General features: G+C 36.0%; 1 protein-coding gene across 1 annotated transcript; it reads left to right on the top strand.

Annotated features, from left to right (window-relative positions):
• The first annotated feature begins 15,607 nt into the window (after nt 1-15,607).
• LOC116134605 lies at nt 15,608-18,843 on the top strand. Its single transcript, XM_031420289.1, has 4 exons — nt 15,608-16,385; nt 16,723-18,110; nt 18,204-18,314; nt 18,826-18,843. The coding sequence occupies exons 1-4, from the start codon at nt 15,608-15,610 to the stop codon at nt 18,841-18,843; spliced, it is 2,295 nt and encodes a 764-aa protein (XP_031276149.1).
• The last annotated feature ends 3,334 nt before the right edge of the window (nt 18,844-22,177 follow it).

A 22,177-nucleotide genomic window follows, 5' to 3' on the forward strand; every position in this document is an offset into this window, starting at 1 on the left:
TTCAAAGATATACGAATCAGTGGATACCATATTGAAACTTTAAGTGAGAATGATACATAATTTCTATGCATCACTCCTAATGTTTCATGCTAGAAGCACATACTAGAGAAGCTTCATGTTTTCTCATTTGGGTTATATTAGACATTCACAAAGAATATTGAAACCTACATAGTTATGAACCAAAAACTCATTGATCCTATAAACATTTTAAGCTTTGACACGACTATCTTGGTCACCCAGAATCTACTATGATACGTAGGATCATAGAAAACTCACATGGGCACCCGTTAAAGAACCAGAAGATTTCGCCGTCTAATGAGAGTACTTGTAGTGTTTGCTCACAAGGTAAATTGGTAATTAAGTCATTCCTCTCCAAAGTTGGTCCAGAATCCCCATCATTTTTACAAAGAATTTAAGGGGACACATATAGACTTATTCATCCACCAAGTGGACCATTCTGCTACTTTATGGTATTGATTGACACATCGACACGATGGTCATATGTTTATTTATTGTCAACTCGTAATATTGTCCTTGCTCGATTGCTGGCACAAATTATCAGAGTATAGGCACACTTCCCAGATTATCCAAGTAAAGCAATCCGTTTAGACAATATGCTGGTGAGTTTACCTCAAAGACATTTGGTAACTATTGCACATCAATGGGAATTGATGTTGAGTACTCAGTACCATATGTACATGCCCAAAATAATTTGGCAGATCATTTATAAAGCGTATCCAGTTAATTGCAAGGACTTTGCTATTACATATGCAATTATTGACTTTTGCCTGGGCTCATGTTGTTTTACATGTTGCAACATTAATTCACCTAAGACCCATCATATATCATTAGTACCCCCCGTACAACTTGTATTTGGACATCAACCCAATATATCCTATTTAAAAACTTGTGGTTGTGCTTTGCCAGTTCGAATTGCACCCTCTCAACGCATCAAAATGGGACCCTAACATCATTTAGGAATATATATTGGCTATAACTCGCCGTCCATCATTAGATATATTGAGCCCTTGACAGGTGATCTGTATACTGCACGTTTTGCGGATTGCTATTTTGACGAGACACATCTTTAAGGGAAAAGATAAAGCCTGAACTTTCTTGGAAAGTAAATTATATGTCCCATTTAGATCCTTGTACATCCCAATCTGAAATCGAAGTGCAAAAACAACGTATTTGCAAAATATTGCCAATCAAATGTCTGATGCATTTACAGATGCAGCAAAAGTAACAAGATCATACATACCACCAACAAGGCTTGATGTTACCAATGAAAAATCCATTCAAACAACGATCAATTAATCTGTTACACGCTAGAAAAGTGATAGACATGTTGGAGCCAAGGATATTGTTCCTAGGAAACGAAAGACAAAGAGTAAGATATATATCAATATTGACAATATTGGGATAATAGACAATTTCACATATTCTATACTAACTCCAGAAGAGTTAATAGTCCTTGAGAAGACAGAAGCCCTTGAAGAAGAACAAATCCCTAAAGAAATACAAGAACATAGAAATGAAAAGATCTCTATAAACTATGCTCATACAAGAGAAATGTGGAATCGTGAGATAATTATCGTCGATGACATATTGTCATTTGCAGTGGCTACTAAAATTATGAATGATGATTTTAAGTCACATTCTATCGATGAGTGTCGAAAGAGACACGATTTCCCAAAGTGAGAAGAAACAATTCAAGCAGAATTAACTTCTCTAGCAAAACACAATGTGTTTGGACCTATAGTCCAAACTTTTGAAAATGTTAAACTTGTAGGATAGAAATGGGTATACACAAGAAAAAGAAACGAGAAAAATGAGATTTCTATATATTAGGCCAGACTCGTGGCTCAAGGTTTCATATAAAGACTAGGAATTGACTTTGATAAGACGTATTCACCAGTGATAGATGCGATTACATTTAGATACTTAATTGGTTTGTTAGTCTCAGCAGGACTTGATATGCATCTTATGGTACATTGGATACTAATATCTACATGAAAATCCTCAAAGAATTTAGAATGTTAGAAGCAAATAAAGCAAGTCCAAGGAACACGTATTCAATAAGATTGCAAAGATCGTTATATGCGTTGAAACAATCTGGACGAATATGCTATAATCATCTCAATGAATATTTAATAAAGGAAGGATATGTTAATAATCCTATCTGCCTATGTGTTTGTACAAAAAATGTCAGAATTAGGATTTACCATTGTGGTAATGTATGTCGATGATATGAACTTAATTAGAACTCCTGAAGAGCTTACAAAAGTTTTTGAGTACCTAAAAAGATAATTTGAAATGTGGATCTAGGGAAAACAAAATATTGTCTCAGCTTGTAGATTGAGCCTTGTTCAAATGAAATACTACTCCATCAATCAAATTATACTGAAAAGATCCTAAAACATTTTAATATGGATGAGGCTCACCCCGTTGAGTACGCCAATGATTGTTTGGTCTCTTGATCCTAAGAAGTATCCATTTCGTCCTAAAGAAAACGATGAAAAAATACTTGGTCTTGAAGTACCATATCTGAATGCAATAGGTGCATTATTATATTTGGCACAATATATGAGATCACATAACATTTGCAGTAAATCTATTGGCAAAATTTAGCTCTACACCAACTTGCCGACATTGGAATGAGATCAAACATATCTTTCGTTACCTCAGTGGAACAAAAGACTTGGGATTATTTTATCCAAAGAAACCTATTAATGATCCCAAATTAGTTGGCTATGCAGATGTTAGTCACCTTTCTAATCCCCACAAAGCCCGCTCGCAGATGAGATATGTTTTTACTTACAATGACACTGCAATATCATGATACTTTACAAAACAAACATTAGTTGCTACTTCTTCCAATCATTCTGAGATTTTTGCGCTTCATGAATCTAGTCAAGAATGCGTATGGTTAAGATATGTCATCCATTATATCGAAAATACGTTCAAGTTACCATGTACCTTAGATACTCATATAATTATAAATAAAGACAATGCAACATATATTGCTCAAGTCAAAGAAAGATATATTAAAGGAGACAAAATTAAGCATATTTCACCAAAGTTCTTTTACACTTACGAACTTCAATAGAGTCGAGAGATTAATGTAAAACAAATGGTTATGGTTAAGACAAAGGAATTGGAGAGAAATATGCTGAAGTAAAGGCGTTAGGGTTAAGAGAGAGAGGGATTGGGAGAAATTTAAAGAAGTAAAGCATATTATAACGTTTGATTAAGAGAGAGAGGTATTAAAGAATATTATAACGTTTGAGAATATCTGTCTCCTGAAAGTAAGATTTACTTTGGGATCAAAAGTAATTTTGCACTCCAGTATTGTTACCGTTGATAATATTTTTGAAATTTGAAAATGATTCAAATAAATATTCAAAATTATTTAAATTCTAATTTCAAAATTATTTAATATATTTTAGGAGAATTTAATTAATATATATATACTACACTTAAAACATATTAAAGATGAAGAAGACAAGTTGGGACAATATACACACTACACTTAAAACATATTAACGATGAAGAAGACAAGTTGGGACAATTATAATCATTTCAAACTCTAGGCCGTCCAGCTTGACTATTCTGTTGCACTTTTATTTTATTAAAAGAAGACAAACAAAATTACCGAATTTTTTTGTTTTTATTATCCACCCCTAAGAGATAAAGACTAATCTAAACCATAGTTTTAAAACCCGGCCCAACCGGTTGAACCGAGAATTGGTGATCGAGTCAGGTTGGTTTGACTAAAAAACTGGAATTTTTAAATGACCCAGTTTGAACCGCAGTTAGACCGGATTTTTTGTTACGAATTGCAAGTCCAACCAATTTGACCCAATAGTTGAACAACTTTTTTATTATTTTTTTATATGTCGTGTTGATGTCAGAATGACGTCATCACGTTGATATCAGCATGATGACATCACAGTTCGACCCAGTGGTTGAACTAGTTTGATAAGCCAACCCGGTGACGTGGCCGGGTCACTCCTCAGGTCGGTTTTAAAACCCTGCTCTGAAACACTCACAAGAGTTTTGCATTAGTATTTAAAGGTCCTTGTAGAGAATAAGCAAAAATTCAGGGTAATAGAGTAATTTCTTGTGTAAATATTTGCAAACTAAAATGGCAATATAGTTTTTCCACAAGATTAAACTAATTAACAAAAAATAAAAAAAAATTCTCTCTTTCTTTCCATTATCTTCTTCCACTTGTTCACAAACTAATAAATAGTAATCAATGGCAATAAGTTTTTATTAGGGGCTTTTGGATAATTTTAGGGGTCTTTTTGATATTTTTAAGGGGTTTATGATTTTTTGGAGAATTTTTGTAATTTTGGGAGATATTTTTAAAAAATTGAAAAAAATAAAAAGATAAACGATACAATTTGGTTAAAAAAATGTACCATACCATACTATACAGTAAAAATCTTAGGATAAAAAAATGATTACAATTTTTTTTACTAAAAAAACCATACCGTACCGTACGGTCTCACTGGTTTTTTGTCGTCCTCCATAGTCCCTACTAATAACAAATACAACTAAAACCCTATATCTCTCTTCGTTATTTTTCCTTCCTCTTACTTTATTCTTTCTTTTCATTATTCTTCTTTCTCAATTTGGGCATTCATACGGTGCAGTCCATATTGTTTAGAGCACCGGCATCCCATATTGTTGATATCACTCCCCATTCCTACCAAAACACCTTCCAGAACACTTGATTGTATCTGACAGTTGTCTCACTCAGCTTCCCTTAATTTTACTAAAAGCAATTCTCTTTTCAACAAAATTGTTATATTTTTTATGTTTATGAATTATAAATGTTACAAATATGAAAGATTTCTAAAAGGATTCTCTAGTCTTTAGAAAAGAAATTATGTTTCACCTATCATCCATTTTCGTAATGTGTTTATTAATTTAAATCATGTGTATATTAAAGATTACACCATTTTCCTTTTTTTTTTATTAATTATCAGATCACATTATTTATTAAATTTTCTCAAGATCTAGTCCTGTTTTATAAGATTTTAGATTTTCTCCTGAAAAATTAAAAATATGATTGAAGTTGTTCGAAACTGAACAGGCTAAACATATGATAATGTTTATGTTTCCATCTTTTCCCATAAATCGATTTAATAGGAAGATTCATGCAAATTAATTATAATCATGATTAAAGCTTTTATCACTATAATATTATACAATTAGTCAAGAATTACTTGTCATAAACTTTTCTTTTATAAAAACAATATTAATTATATTCTTAAGTTGAATAATTTAATAAAAAGAATATTTTTGTGGGTTTTAGTGTAGAGTTGGTGCTGTGAATTAGGGCAAACACCACATGGAAATATGTCACAAAGAACTCACAAAATATAAAGCGAAAAGAAATAAAAACACGGAAGTTATAGTGGTTTGGTCACATAGGCTGTAGGCAACTCAATCCACTATGGAGAACAAGATACTAGTCTTACAAGCCCATACAAAAACATCAATGTCAAACCCTAGCCACTATCTCTCATTCCTTGGCTCCTTACACTCACACTAAATGTAAAATAGGATTACCAGTCTTTCAATATGAAACGAATCCTAATACAATAAAACATCTCTATAGTCATAATGATGAGACTAATTAATTTTATTATTGTGAGGAGATTATAATTTAATAGAGGTGTAGTTACAAAAATTTCTTATTTTATAATTCATGTTTTAATAGTACAGTATTAGGATTTCAATTTCTGTTTTAATAGTATTATGATTTCAATTCAACACTTCAATGACCTACTTTTTAAATGAATAAAAGATCATGTCTTAGAACCAACAAATATAAATGTCCTTCGTAGAATTGTAGATACAGTTGCTGCATGGTTAAACTTATGTGAAACCACAAACAATTGCTAATTGTTTTAAACATTACAAAATTAGGACCCCTGATGTATATGAATTGCAAGTTATAAATAAAGTAGATAAGAATAATCAAAGAGTCATTATAGAATTAAGTGATCAGATTTGACAACTTTACTACATTAATCGAATTGATATTAATGTTTTTCTCAATAATTCAAATGAGCAACAAGTCATGTATACTTTAACTGAAGAATAAATAATTGCTACAATTACACAAGAAAAGAAATGAAATAATCATGAGGATGATAGTACGGAAATACAAAAAATTTCGTGCAAAGAAGCTCCAAACATGCTTGAGAAGCGATAAATATTTTAGCTTCAACAAGAACATGTCCATATTAGCGAGTAATGTACTCGTAAGTCAAAAGATGTGATAACAACTCTAAAACATAAATCATTCTTCCAATTTCCAAACAATTTTAAATATATATTTTATTTCATCTTAAACATTTAATATAACAAATAGTATATTTTTTTGCAATATACATATAATTATTACTATGTGGAAGCAACTTTCCTTAAGATGAGAATTAAAAAAATTATAACTTATTATAATGTAGAGCTTATTCTTATTTATAACTATTACAAGTTTGGAATAAAAATTTTTATGACTATGTAGAGTTTATTCTTATATAGAGTATCACTATAAAGAAATTTTACTGTAAAAACTAAGACTTTAATATGCTAACTTTATCTTATCAAAAGTTTACAGACAAGGACGGACCTAAACCCTTTCGAGGGTAGTACTTTTAAAATAGGTCTACTCTCAAATTAAAAAAAAAAAAAAAAAAAAAAAAAAAAATCTCTCTTTCTTTCCATTATTAATGAATAATGGCAATATAATTTTCATCAGAGGCTTTTCAATATTTTTAAGGGTCTTTTTGATATTTTTAAGGGATTTATGATATTTTTGGAGAATTTTTGTAATTTGGGAGATATTTTTACAAAATTGAAAAAACAAAAAGATAAACGGTACAGTTTGGTTCAAAAAAACGTACCACACCATACCATATCATAAAATTCTTAGAAAAAAAAAAACGATTTTAGTAATCAAACAATTTTTTTACTAATAAACTCTACCGTACTGAACCTCTTACGGTCTCACGGGTTTTTTGTCCATCCCTACTAATAACAAATACTAAAACCCTACATCTTTTATTCTTTTTTTTTTTTTTTGTTAAATCTTCTTCTTTCTCAATTTGGGTATTCATGGATTTAGCTGCCAGGCGGTGCAGTCCATATTGTTCATATCACTCCCCATATTGTTTCCCACACAAATGTTCTTCTCGTCTGTTTTTAAGTTTCCCTAGTAGTTTTTCACCACCCTAAATGTTAGGCAACGACGCATATGATGTTTATGTTTCCATAGATTTAATAGGAAGATATTCATGTTAATTGGTGAACCATATGCAAATAAATACCTTACTAGTTGTGTTACATGTATTTTCTTGAATACAAATAATGATACCAATTTTCTCCATGGGGACGAGTATCAATGGGAATGCCCTCAAAATTGGTGCAATCATTTAACTGCCCTTCTTTATTACTGTTTCTTACAGAATAATTGGACATACCATGAAAAATGAGGGTTAGGGTTCAATTTCCCAAACCAGCTGGTGCTTTCATAATTCCTCAATGCAAGAGGGTTTACTCAAAAAATCCCTAAATTTTTTATTTAAAAATTTCAATGATTGAAAATGTAAAGATAAGGTCTATTAAAGAATTAAAGGTTAAAGATTAAAATAAAAATTAAGGATAAACTTATCGAAACCAAAATTAAAAAAAATAATAAATTGGAGTTACTAATAAATTAGATAGGCAACAAGGGCCTATATAAGGTAAGGGCCTGGACGGGGCCCCTTTTTTTTTCGTCACGTGTCTAGAAAGTAAAGGCTACTCATCTTTAGGCTTCACTTTTTATAATTCAACCATAAAAGGTGAAAATTTAAGAAAATTGTTAATCCTAGTTTCTATTCGTATTCTAAATTTGCAGGAATAATAATTAGATATTGTTCATTATTTGGCTTCAATTCTAAAAACACTAAAAATTTACTAGGTCTTGCTGAATTTTGGTCATAAAATCTAAAACTTTCAAAAAGATACCATATTAATAGCTCTTCAATTGAAGATCAAACACAAAAACGTCACTTAATTTTGATAATCACTAAGAATTTAATTTAATTATGAATGTTTATTGTAAATATAAATCTTTCTATAAACTTTAGAAAAAGAATATAATATTTTATTCCAACTATATCCTCACTAAACAAAGAATAGGATCTATTTGATTAATTTATTCAAGAACTAATTATAGGGATATTAAATTGGCTTATGTTATGCTATCATCTGAAGTTACCTGCACTTCATTGTTGGGGTAATGCTAAAAAAGGCTGAAACAGTAAGAACCACCCCATAATTGTATCGCATTTAATATGAAGAAAACCATCTGATCGCCTGCGTTTCAACAACTAAATAAACACCATTATCCAATGAAAATTAGCACAAGAATGAAAATATATTAATGGGATCACATGCTTCTATCCCACCCAAAGAGCCCTCTAATTCAGATATCCAAGAAACAAGTGTATTTCCAGCCTACCACTGCAATCTAGATAATCTGACCATAAATATCTAAGCATGGAGACGGTGTTCCGGCAAATTTGAATCTTTGTACTTTACAATCTATGTAGACTCTTAGTTTGAGAAATTCAGTTTGACTTGCTGACAAGATTCTTTGGAAAATTGATAATAAAGGATTATTCAAGTTATAAACTAGCCATGTTTAGCATTAGCAAAACATGTGAAGGTACTTAGCAGGAGAGGGGACTGCAAATTTTGAAAAAAACATCCGATCAAATCCAAGTGATATGCATTACCAATCAAAGCAAGTGAGTTGTGCACTTAAAAAGAAATATGTAGAATTTGCAATAAGAACAGAGAGCCGGAAGTTCCAAGTCCTCAAACACTTTATTTTAGAATAGAACATTGTGATAAGTTACATCACACCTGGAAGGAAGGCAGTGTCTTGTCGCTTCTGTGCCCAAGAAAACCTGCAGTTTATATGATAGACGTAGTCCATAAATGATTTGCCAGATATGATCAAATAACACATGAGCGTCCACACTAACACCGCAAGCAGTGATGCATTAACTGTATAGTATACACACACACAGTAAAGGATGAATGTAGGGGGTTAATTACATTGAGCAGTGCTGGTACAGAAAACTTTTGTTAAAGCTACATTGCAAATAACTTTTCTTATCTCCAAACTCCAAAGTGTCACTTGACTTAAGCAACTGAGGCCACGCTGACACCCTTTCACAGCAGTTTTTCTCTTTTTGTGATTATAAAAAATTAACCTTTTTGGGTTTGTGTCCGAGATGAATACAAATTTTCAACACTAATAACTTGGTGAAAGAACAAGGTCCTCTGTTTTAATCACAACTTGTTTCAACACCTTTGCAATCTTAATAATTTGAGCCAGATGGAGCAGCTAATGCCATGAAACAAAAACTCCCGCCAGTGATTAGTACTCATAACCAACCTACACGACCAACGATTTGGGCTTGAGTGTCATACCATTGTCAGGTTGAACCATTGAAATTGAGGAAACAATACAAAACTTTACAACTTATGAAACTTTGATATCTGCATCCACAACTGAACTCCAGGTGCTCAGTCAGTCCCCTTTTCCATCTTATTGATCAAATTGGTCGATATTTTGAATTTCAATGCCAAAAACACTTACAGGATGTCCTACATAAAGGGTTCAACCTTATCTAAGAGATTCTTAGCTGCTGAGAAAATATTTTCCCTCGGCATGCATCCTTTATGTCACCAATTTGCTATTTGAGAATGTTCACCATTTCTTCCAAGTGGCCTCCTGTCTCTCTCTCTCTCTCTCTCCCCCTCTCTCTTTTATGGGTTATTCTATGGTACTAGAATGTGGTACATCATTTAAACATAAAAATCTGATACATATTAGCAACCTCCTCTATGAGTATTTCACACTAGGTTCGCTATCCCACTGATTCTGTGGTTTGACTGCTGCATTATGATATTGAGCAATTGAACTCATTAGCATTTTTCAATTGTAGTACTTTCTTTTATGAACACTTGTAGTTTGGTTTTGAGCACTTGTTGCATTTGACTCATAAGTGTAAGATAAATCAAGGCAATGCAATTGAAGTAGGGTTTCCCCTGGATCCAATTGTTATGCTGCAATTTGGACTGAGCTTGGACAGCAAGGGTATAGTTGACTTTCTCTATAGTCACACAAGAAAAAAAAAGAAACAAAGAATTCTACAAGTTTTAGTAAAGCTTGTGCATCTTGGCTGAGGAAACTTTTTGGGTATTTATGGTGTTCTGGGAGAGTAATGCTAGAGATATAATGAATAGAGACAGTTTCTTATCAATCATGATGGGTCTTATCATTAGTTTTCCTATTCATATTGTTGTAATTTGTTAAAAGTTTCTTACATTTGTTTCTATAGGTTTAAGATATATCGAATACCATTACTAAGTTTCAAAGTATATCTTAACACTTGAGAATGACCATGCGACTGATATAATATATAGGTTCCCAAATATGATTCAACAACATTGCACAACACACAACACAAAATCTGAAGTGCACGTTACTTACGAACACCTCCTCCAGCTGGGCCGAATGCTTTGAAAACTGACATTGCAGTCATTGAAATGCCATTAGCTGCCCCTCTTTGACTTTGAGGCTACACTAGCAGCATCAGGTAGAATAAATGTTTTATAACCAGAAATTGCACTAGGCAATAAAAACAGTCCATATGTGAAAGAAAATAAAGAAAGACAACAATAGTTTCAGAAAATGGAGACAATAAATCATACCACAGCATTGTTTTGCAATATGAACAACCCAGTTACAAGGGTAACCTGCAAGATATTAAGAAAGCCACATCTAAAACTCACCGATGTACTAAACAAAAACAAAATCGTATGTAGTACTAGATATTATGATCATCATATTGTCCAACTCATCAAGTCAACATGTAACCCAGTAAGTTGACTAGCCAATGAAAAACATGTAACCCAGTAAGTTGACTAACCAATGAAAAACATGTAACCCAGTACAGAGTGAATTTTGTTCATATTAAAGCAAAATTCTTACACCCATGTGATCGGAATCTAGTGGATGCAATGAAATAAGAAGGATAGATATAGAAGTCAACCTTCGAGGAGGAATGGCATAACTATTCATCCACTAGACATTGAAGCAAAATCGATATCGTCCATATTTCAGCATTCAACTCTGAATGTACTTACCGATAGAGTATTCCTTAGTATTGATGCACAGTTTATTGCCAAATATAGGTTATCCCTGAGAGCATAGCTATATAAGGTAACATGCCAACAGTGGGATTGATATTGCCTGAATAATGCAAGAATTAAATAAGTATATCGATCCCAAGTAACTTTAAAAAAATAAAATAAAAATAAAAGAAATAAGACAAAAATGCCTAAATTTTACCGCTGAAAACCGTGTAACCATAAGAGGCCCAAGGATTTTCTGAATTGGTGGATATAATAAAAGTTGAAATAGTAGAAGACAAAATCCTGAAATTATAAGTCCATCATCAATGAATTGGCGCAAGAAAATATAAACTCAATAAGCACAAGTCATGTATTTTTCTATGATATATATGCTCACAAATGGAATTCTATGAAATAAAAGAGATAAACATGGCCCCCTTGGGAGGAAATCACTATAAAAGTTTGAACTTTAGAGAGTACAAGTTCTGTACAGAAGCTGGTGAAACATGGAATCACCATTGGGATCAGGACTTACGAACACTGATAAATATACCTAGGAACCCAGCTCCAGGTTCACTTCTTCAGTGGTTTACTGTTTATATTCTCTTTCTAGAATGTTTTCTTTTTTGACTGAGATCTAAAACTAGTGAAATGTTAATATTATAAGTACACTGTTAGCCTTTATTTTCAACATACATGTGCCATATACACCAGTCCCCAGAATTAGATGCCTGAATCCTGATTCCAAAGTGAGCACCCTCCCTAAATGGCCAACGTGATCACCTACAAAGCAAAGGGAAGTAAAGAAAAAAAAAAAAGGAAACATTGCCTAAATGCAGTCCCCATTGGACGATAGTTCTAAAACACAGTAAATTTCCAAGAAGTGAGGAAACATTATATTCGTTTACACGGTACACAGGTACAGATTATGTATACCCCTAAGCCAGTGAAACCTGGAATCAACATTTGGATGAGGTCTACTGACTCCTACAAATACCCCTAGGAGTCCAAGCTTGGTTCACTCTCACTAATTTACTCTTTATATTCTCTTTCTAGAACATTTTAGTTCTCTTGCAATGACATAAAAAGAGAAAAAGAGAAATGTTAATATTTATTATATTGTTATGCGTTGATCTTCAACATGACACATGTCATATTCACCACTGTTGCCTCAGGCATTGGGTGCCTAATTACCGAAGTGAACATGCTCCACCTACGAAGCAAAGGGAAACAACAAAATATGAAAAGAAATCCATGGTTTAAACGCAGTCCAATTTTGGCAATGAGTCCTAAAAAACAGTAAATTTCCATGAAGTGATGAAATCAATGGAAAGTTTGTAATGTAGATGGTAAAATTTCGTACACCCATAAGCCAGTGAAAAGTGGAATTCCTACTAGGATCAGGTCTTCCAGACACCATAAATACCCCTTTGGAATCCAAGCTCCAAATTAACTTCATCGCTAATATATTATTTATATTCTCTCCCTGGAAAATAATGTAGTTTACAATCTCTCTCTCAGGAATCCCATAAATTGAAATCGGAGCTGAGTATTAAAAGGTCTGCAATGGAAAACCCCTAACAATCTTCTGTTTTGCAATAAACCGAACACAAACCACCATTACCACACATATGATTGCCAAACTCCTATGCCAGATGCCAAAGGTTGGACTCTTAACCAGAAATAGTTTTGTCATTAAGCAAGTTGGTTCCATCAACTAATAGAAAGCTCCTATGAAGTGCAATACTAGATATCACACCTCTTGTATTATAGGTGAAAAGGTGATTGATAAGTTCTGATTGATTAGGAGTAAGCTTAATCTATTGCCATATTCATTATATGGGCGGCTAGGCCAAGGAGAATTGAACTCACTTTTGTGACACTTCAATTAGTGCATAGTGTCTAATAAAAAGTCTAGATGGGTAAAAAAGGTATTCTTATGATGGTTAATAAAGTATCTACTCTAAATGGATAGCATGAATAATCTCATTCAAGTAAAATTGTGCAAGCTTCAAATTGCATATGCTATATTTTGACAGTCATAGGATAATGCAATCACAGGGAAATGCACCTGATATAGATAAAACTTCACCCACGTCTTGAGATGAAAACTCAAACCTCCATACTTTTTGTCACTGACTGCCCAAGCGAGAAAATCTACAAAACAATGATAAATGTCACGAATTATGGACTTAGAACTCAAAGTATGACCACCATCTATTTAACAAATTGATCAACATCTAAGTTTTAGATTTGGCTAAAATGTCATTATGAAGTAACTAATCAACATCTAAGTTTTGGATTTGGCTAAAATGTCATTATGGAAGTAACTAATCAACTCTAAGTTTTGGATTGGCTAAAATGTCATTGTGGAAGTAATTGATCACATCTTAGTTTTTTATTACCTAAAATGTCTTATGGAAGTAACTGACCAACATGAAACTATGCCATTATGAAATTGACATCTAAGTCCCTCTAAAATACAATCACTATCAATAGTTCCAAGTAACCTCTTTTAAAGGACCTAAATTATAACTTCTTTACTTTTTAGGATCCTCGTATTCTCAAGAGAACAATCTCTACCACCAACTTGACCTATCCTCCAATGTTATCTCTACTACCAGGTTAGTCTTTCCATCTCATATTTTGAAACAATTTCCACCATCCTTGTTTTACAAAAACAATTTACCAATATTTAGTTATCCATTCAAACATACTACTGACATATCAAGCATAGGTAGGTCATAATAGAGAAGAATAACAGATAAATTAATTTCTTTTTCCTTTCAAGGGATAGAACTGAATTATTCGGATATTTAAACTCACATGTCAATGTTTAATGAAATTCTACCTTTTCCTCACTAACTCATGTCAATCACTTTAAAAATTGAAAACAAATAAAACTTGGTTGATGATTTAAGGGAAATTAACTTTACTTCAGTGTATGCAATCTCTTGAAGTGAAAAAATCAGTATACGGTGATAGTAGACTTAAAGGCCAATTCTTTAAAAGATTTGCTTATGAGATGTTTTTCTTCTTCAGCTTCTATCAAATCTTCTGAGCCAAAAGATTCATTTGAAGAAGCTCCCACCTGTCACATGGTTCACAACTTTCATCTAATGTTGTACCTGCCAGTGCATTGTCTCCTGCATATGCATGATTAGAGATGCTTCATAAGATACCACCCAAAGTGATGAAAAACAGAATGTAATTAGCAGTGTTGTGAAATTTGAAAATATATTGTAATAAAAAAAAAGAGAGATATAGTGAAAATATCTAAGAAATGTAAACCACTAGTTGAATGCTTCAAAACCTTTTTTCCTTTCTTTTTTTTTTTTTTTTTTTTTTTTGCCCAGAGAAAAGATGCTAATATAGAATAATAATATACAACCCCAAAAAACTATACAGGATAAAAACACATCTCCTAATCCAAAATTATCAAAGCAAAAAAATCAAAAACTGCAGAAAATCTTCCTTGGTTATGCACAGAGTTCCCCAACTTGTTGAATAAAGAAAAAATAAACTTCCTGAAACTCAGAAGTAATATCTTCAAAAAATTTCCTATTTCCTATTTCTTCTAGCCATAGAACCCAAAATTACTTTATCCCACATAGACAAGACATTTTCCTTGGTTATATCTTCAAAATTTCCTATTTCCTATTTCTTTCTAGCCATAGAAACCAAAATTACTTTATCCCACATAGACAAGCACATTTCCTTGGTTATATCTTCAAAAATTTTCCTATTTCTTTCTAGCCATAAGAACCCAAAAAACTGCCATAACACACAACTCCATAACACAACAGGTTTTCTTCTAACTCCCAAAAAAAAAAAAAAAAAAAATTTGAAGGAATCAACCATTTTCAGAAACAGAGTCCAATTCATTTCAACTAAGGATGATGTTAGACCACCTGTACACAAGTTCTAAAAGCGAAGGGCAGGAGAGGAATAGAAATTAGTGCATGAGTGTGAGTTGTTAGGAGAGTGTGCAAGTTTGTTAGGAGAATGGTAGGGTGTGCAATGGGTGTGAGTTTGTTAGAATAGGGTGAGATTGTTATGAGTTGGGACACGCACTGGCATAGTTACAAAATAAGAATCGAAGTAGTATATAAAGGATAGTTGAATGGGGGAGACATAGAGAAATATTTCCATAGGCTTATTTGGGAGGTACCCAGCCTCTCGAACTGCTGGCAACTGTCCATTATTCCTTTATTCCTATCAAATATTACTCAGTACCAGTTCTTATTATCTTTTGTTCTCCCTTGATTGTGCATTCTGTTGGTTATTGTATTGTGTGTTGCTGTGGATGTCTGTTTTTGCAGGAGAGTTCCATCAGCTTGGTATCAGAGCTAGGTAGCCTTCAGGCCCACGCTGGGGAATGGTCAAGTCGAAGATGGAGAACAGGATGGAGAATATGGAAAAAGAAATGAAGTCAGTGATGGAGGACATGAGTTCAGTCAAGACTGACATAGGTAGTCTCAAGGATTTCCTAACCGAGATGACAGAGTTGATGAGAATGAGAGATGAGAGGGATGAAAAACGTGACCGCGAGAAAGAGAAGTCCCAGTCAACCTCCGGGGATCAAGACAGTGGTTATGGTAGAGAACAAGACCGAGAAACAAACGGGAAAAGTGAGAAGGAGGAGAAGAAGGGCCGGAAACTTGAGCTCCCAATTTTCAATGGAGAAGACCCTTTTGGATGGACATTTCGAGCAGATCATTATTTTGCAATTAACAGATATGGGCCATCGGAGATGGTGGAAGCCGCGGCAATATGCATGGAAGGCAAGGCATTGAACTGGTACCAATGGATGGAGGGCCGAGACCCTTTCAAATCGTGGGAAGAGCTCAAGGCAGCCTTAATCGCAAGATTCCGGCCGTCGTTCCAAGGATCTGCACATGAAGCGCTTGTGGCGCTGAAGCAAAACTCCACCGTGACGGAATACAGAGAAGATTTTGAATCCCATACGACACCGTTGAAGGATTTGGGGGAAGAGTTGTTGATGGGTGTCTTTATTAACGGGCTCAAGGAAGAAATTAGAGCTGAACTGAGATTGCTAAGGCCCAATTCCCTTCAGGATGTGATTGAGCAAGCCCACCGTGTGGAGGAGAAAAACTGGGTCATGGATAGATGCCGGCCCAAGCCTTTCAAAACCCAGGGAACCAAAGAGAGTTATACCCGAGTATCCAACAGCCCAGATTTGACCCGACCCGCATGGTGGTCCAACCCAGCAAGATTACCCAGTAGCCCCGACCCGACCCACGTGGTGGCCCAACTCATCAAAATCACCAGAATCTAGCCAAGCCGCGTCATCTCGCGCACCCGATTGGAGAGAAAGAGCGCTGGAGAATGGAGTTGCAGGTTTCCGAGGAGGTTCAGGGAGAAGTTTCCGGCGATTGTCTGAGGCCGATATTTAGTACAAACGGGAGAGGAGGCTCTGCTTCCGATGTGACGAGAAGTTCGGACCTAATCATTGCTGTCGAAGTAAATCCTTACAAATCTTGTTAGCATGGGAGGACGACGAGGCCGAGAAGAGTGAACTCCCATCGGAAAATGACGAAATACCCAACCCAGAAGGTATTGACTTAGCTCTTTCTTTAAATTCCATTGTGGGTATCACGTCCGACAAAACCTTGAAGGTAAAAGGGCAAATTTGGGATGCCGATGTGGTGGTGTTGGTGGACAGTGGGGCGTCACATAATTTTATTTCGCATGAGTTGGTCGAGAGGCTGGGTATTGTGGTGGAAAAGGGTAAGCTCTTTTGGGTAATGGTGGGAAATGGTGTCACGGTGAAGGGGGAAGGGGTGTGTCGGCAGGTTTCTCTGGATGTACAGGGGATTCAGATTAGACAGGATTTTTTCCCTTTTGAGTTGGGAGGAGCTGACATTGTTTTAGGTGTTACATGGCTAAGTTCCTTAGGGGATGTGTGCGTCAACTGGAAGAAATTAACCATGAGGTTTCAAGTAGAGGGGAACAGAGTTAGTTTACAAAGGGATCCATCTCTGGTGAAGTCCAAGGTCTCCCTGAAATCCATGATGCGGTCCATTAACAACACTGGGGAAGGGTTCCTGGTGGAGTGCTTTTCAATTGAGGAGGGATTACTGTCCAAGGGGGAGAATGTCAGTCCTGGTGTTCAGGCAGTTTTGGATCAGTACAGACACCTTTTCGACCAACCAACCAAACTCCCTCCACACCGCACCCACGACCATACCATACCCCTCAAAGAAGGTGTGCTAGCCCCTAACATCAAACCCTATAGGTATCCATATTTCCAAAAGAATGAAATTGAAAAATTGGCGGAAGAGATGTTAACAGCCAATATTATCCAGCCTAGTACCAGTCCATTCGCCAGCCCGGTGTTATTAGTCAAGAAAAAGGATGGTAGTTGGAGGTTTTGCGTTGACTACCGGGCCCTCAACGAAATAACAATTCTCGACAAGTTTCCAATTCCCACCATCGAGGAGTTGCTGGACGAATTGGTAGGGGCAACCATCTTCTCTAAGCTGGATCTTCGGTCGGGATACCACCAAATTAGAATTAAAGACAAAGATATTCCCGAAACAGCGTTTCGAATACATGAGAGTCACTATGAGTTTCTGGTTATGCCGTTCGGTTTGACCAACGCACCTTTTACGTTTCAGGCACTAATGAACAGCATCTTTAAGCTGGTCTTGCATAAGTTTGTGCTGGTGTTTTTTGAAGATATTCTGATATACAGCCCGGACTTAGAATCCCACATCACACACCTACGACAAACTCTTAGGATCCTGGACGAGAATGAACTGGTAATGAATGAAAAACTTAGTCCCAGATTTTATGGACCCTTCCAAGTCTTGGAGAAAATTGGTCAGGTGGCCTACAAGATGGAACTACCCACGACAGCCCGTATTCACCCAGTTTGCCATGTTTCTTAGTTAAAGCACAGCCTCCATAGCTCAGTGCCCGTACAACCTCTGCCCTCCTTTCTCACGGATGACCTGGAACTTCAGGTTCAGCCGGCTGAATTGTTGGATGTGGGCACCCTTATGGATGGATCCACTGAGGTTCTCATCCGTTGGCAGGATCTGCCTGCTTTTGATGCTACCTGGGAATCTCAGGATGTAATAAGCAGTCAATTTCCTCAATTCCACCTTGAGGACAAGGTGGCACTGAGGAGCGGGGTGGGGGTGGGGGTGGTATTGTTAGACCACCTGTACACAAGGTCTACAAAGCCAAGGGTAGGAAGAGGAATAGAAATTAGTGCGATGAGGTGTGAGTTGTTAGGAGAGTGTGCGAGTTTGTTAGGAGAATGGTGAGGTGTGCAATGGGTGTGAGTTTGTTAGAATAGGGTGAGATTGTTATGAGGTGGGACACGCGGCTGGCAATTAGTTACAGAATAAGAATCGAAGTAGTATATAAAGGAGATAGTTGAATAGGGGAGACAGAGAGAAATATTTCCATAGGCTTATTTGGGAGGTCCCCAGCTCCTCGAACTGCTGGGAAACTGTCCATTATTCCTTTATTCCTATCAAATATTACTCAGTACCAGTTCTTATTATCTTTTGTTCTCCCTTGATTGTGCATTCTGTTGGTTGTTGTATTGTGTGTTGCTGTGGATGTCTGTTTTTGCAGGGGGGTTCCATCAGATGATAACAGCCTTCAAATAAAAACTAAATGGCAGACAGAAACAGACCAAAGAGCAACTCAACTTTTTTTTCAAGAAAGACAAGATTTGTAGTGGAATAAGTGTTATACAAGTCTAGCCATGGCTATAGTAAGATGATGCAGAAAAGCAAAGATCTCGGAATGAACTTCAATCTTGACAAAATCTATTGCACACAAATAACCAGCCAGAATAACCATAGGCCTGTCTCTGGAGATAATCTATTCCATGCTTCATGAGCCACAGGCAAATATTTGAGTAATGCTACATCCACAAACAAATCTAACAAAGATTTATGTACAAACTGAAGTGGCACAAAATGAATGGAAGAAAGAATATGATGAGTTTGACTTTTTATATTAACTATTCCATTCATTTTGTGCTACATCAGTTTGTACACAAATCTTTGTAAGATTTGTTTATACATCTAGTATTATTGCAAATATTTTGGTGGAAAAATACCCACACAACTTGAAAAGTGTCTTTAACTAGTGATTATCTTTGTCCTCTTCTTCAACCGCACTATAGACTTTGGTGGACCAGTCTCCTTGTTAAAGGTAAGCTCTACAGCCATCCAAAACAGGAGAAAGTTCTAAGCATTTACAGCAGAACATTATTAGAAGTAGATAACTGCATAAGGAATCCCCAAAAAAAGCTTTTTACATTCATAATAATTCTCATGCCTCCCATTGTAATTCATAGCCACACCCAACCAAACAAAATCTCTGCTTCAGAATCAATGCACAATTCCCACTAAATTTATGCAACAAACATCTAAGGAAAGCGTCCCAAAGATTTCTTTTTCAATTTACTTGGCTGATGAGAAAAATGAGAGTACAACAAAAATCATAATGACCAAACAGAAACTGACATTACAATGCATTTAAATGACCAAGAGGATACTGACATTAAAATGTAGAAATCAATACAAATACAAATATGAGGTCCCAAACTTATCAATTCTATCCGTCACCACAATCATCAATATTAGTGTTGTCACATGGATGGGATGAACTATTTGATTATTGATAGACCACCACCCGTTAATATGGTCTATAAGTCAAGAGGTCGTAAAAAGAGCACTAAGGGGTAATGAGTGTGAGTGAGAGTTAGTTACGGGATTATGCATGCAAGTGGCTGGATAGAATAAATTTTGTTAGAATAAGGTTAGTTTAATAAGTATATGGGTATAAATAGCTAGACAGTGGTAAGGGAGGGATCAGCTAAATTCTGATAGGTGATTAAAAGGAGGCTCCCAGCTCCTCGAATTGCTGGGGATCGATCTGTGGGTTGCTCTTTCTTGAGTTGCCATTTCTTTCAATATATTAATATCATTCAGTTTTATTAGATTGTGTCACTTTCTTTTTTGCTCTTGTGTGTTGCGGTTGGGTTGGATTAATTGGACAGGTGGTTCCCTCAATTTGGTATCAGAGCTAGGTTGAATAATGGTAAAATCCAAGATGGAGTACATAATGGAAAATGTGGAAAAGGAAATGCAGACCGTGAAGGAAGATATGGGCACGATGAAGACTGACTTAGGAAGTGTCAAGGAGTACTTAACAGAGATGCGTGAATTGATGCGGCTGAGGGAGGAAAAGGAGGAGAAATGTTATCAGGAGAAGGAGAAAATGTCTTCATCTCCAGAAAATCAGAGTTCCAATGGAGATAAGGGATATGAACGAAATCACAGTGGGGATAGCGGGAAGGACGACAAGAAGATTCACAAACTCGAGCTGCCAAATTTTAACGGAGATGATTCTTTTGGTTGGACCTTCAAGACTGACCGATACTTCGCCATTAATCGATACGAAGAAGCGGAGATGGTAGAGGCCGCCACCATGTGCATGGAGGGAAGAGCCTTAAACTGGTATCAATGGTTAGAATCTCGGAGACCAGTTCAGAATTGGAGGGATTTCAAAGCAGCCTTAATTGCCAGATTCGGACCATCCTTTCAAGGGACAGCCTATGAGGCACTGGTAGCACTAAGACAGACTGCATCAGTGACAAAGTATCGCGAAGAATTTGAAGCACATACAGCACCACTGAAGGAATTGGGAGAAGAGATGCTAATGGGTATCTTTGTCAATGGGTTGAAAGAAGAAATCAAAGCTGAATTGCGCCTCATACAGCCCAAAGAGTTAGGTGAAGTTATGGAGCAAGCCCATCGAGTTGAAGAAAAAAATTGGGTGGTGGAAAAAATTAGGCCCAAAATTACTAAAGCCCAAAGTGTAAAAACTGAGGGTTATTCACGGGTTTCTGCAAGCCAGAGATTGGGCGACCCGGTTGGTGGTCCAACACCACTAAACCTTCGGGCGAGGCGTACTCCTCGTCAAGTCGATTTGTCGACAGGAGAGAAATACCACCGGTGACGACAGCTTCAAGTTCCAAAGGGGACAATTTCCAAAGGTTAACAGAGGCAGAAATTCAACACAGAAGGGAGAAGGGTCTTTGTTTTAGGTGTGATGAAAAGTTCAGCCCTAACCACCGATGTAGAAGCAAATCTCTGTAGATCTTGCTAGCATGGGAAGACGATGATCCAAAGAAGGGAGAAAAACCACTAAACAACGACGAGGAACCCACTACTGAAGGTAACCCTCTAGCTTTATCTATGAACTCTATTGTTGGAATAACCTCTTACAAGACTCTAAAAATTAAAGGGGAGATTGAAGTGGTGGGGGTTATTGTGTTGGTTGACAATGGGGCGTCCCACAATTTTATTTCAGATAACTTGGTGCGAAAGCTGGGCATGCAAATTGAAAAAGGAAAAAGGTTGATGGGTAATGGTGTCACAGTGAGAGGAGAAGGTGTTTGTAAGGGAGTACAACTAGAGGTTCAAGGCGTTAAGATTACCCAAGATTTTTTTCCTTTTGATTTGGGTGGAGCTGATGTGGTATTAAGGGGGACGTGGTTGAGTTCATTAGGTAATGTTTGCGCAAATTGGAAGAATTTAACAATGAAATTTGAGTTGGGGGGCAAAAAGGTGAGTCTACAGGGAGATCCATCCCTGGTTAAGACAGTGGTCTCTCTAAAAGCCATGTTAAGGTCATTGTTTACCGCAGGAGGAGGCTATTTAGTCAAATTTTGTTCTACCGAATATGTGCTAGAACAGAACAGAGAACCCCCCGATCCTAGGATTGTCTCATTGATGGAAGGGTATAACCATTTGTTTGACCAGCCCACTAAACTACCCCCGCACCGACAGCATGACCATGCCATAGTCTTGCAAAAGGGAGCTCGACCACCCAATATACGGCCCTATAGATATCCTTATTTCCAGAAAAATTAAATAGAGAAAATGGTGGGAGAAATATTGGTGGCTCG

This window comes from Pistacia vera, unplaced genomic scaffold (assembly GCF_008641045.1).
Source record: "Pistacia vera cultivar Batoury unplaced genomic scaffold, PisVer_v2 Contig29, whole genome shotgun sequence".
Taxonomy (NCBI): Eukaryota; Viridiplantae; Streptophyta; class Magnoliopsida; order Sapindales; family Anacardiaceae; genus Pistacia; species Pistacia vera.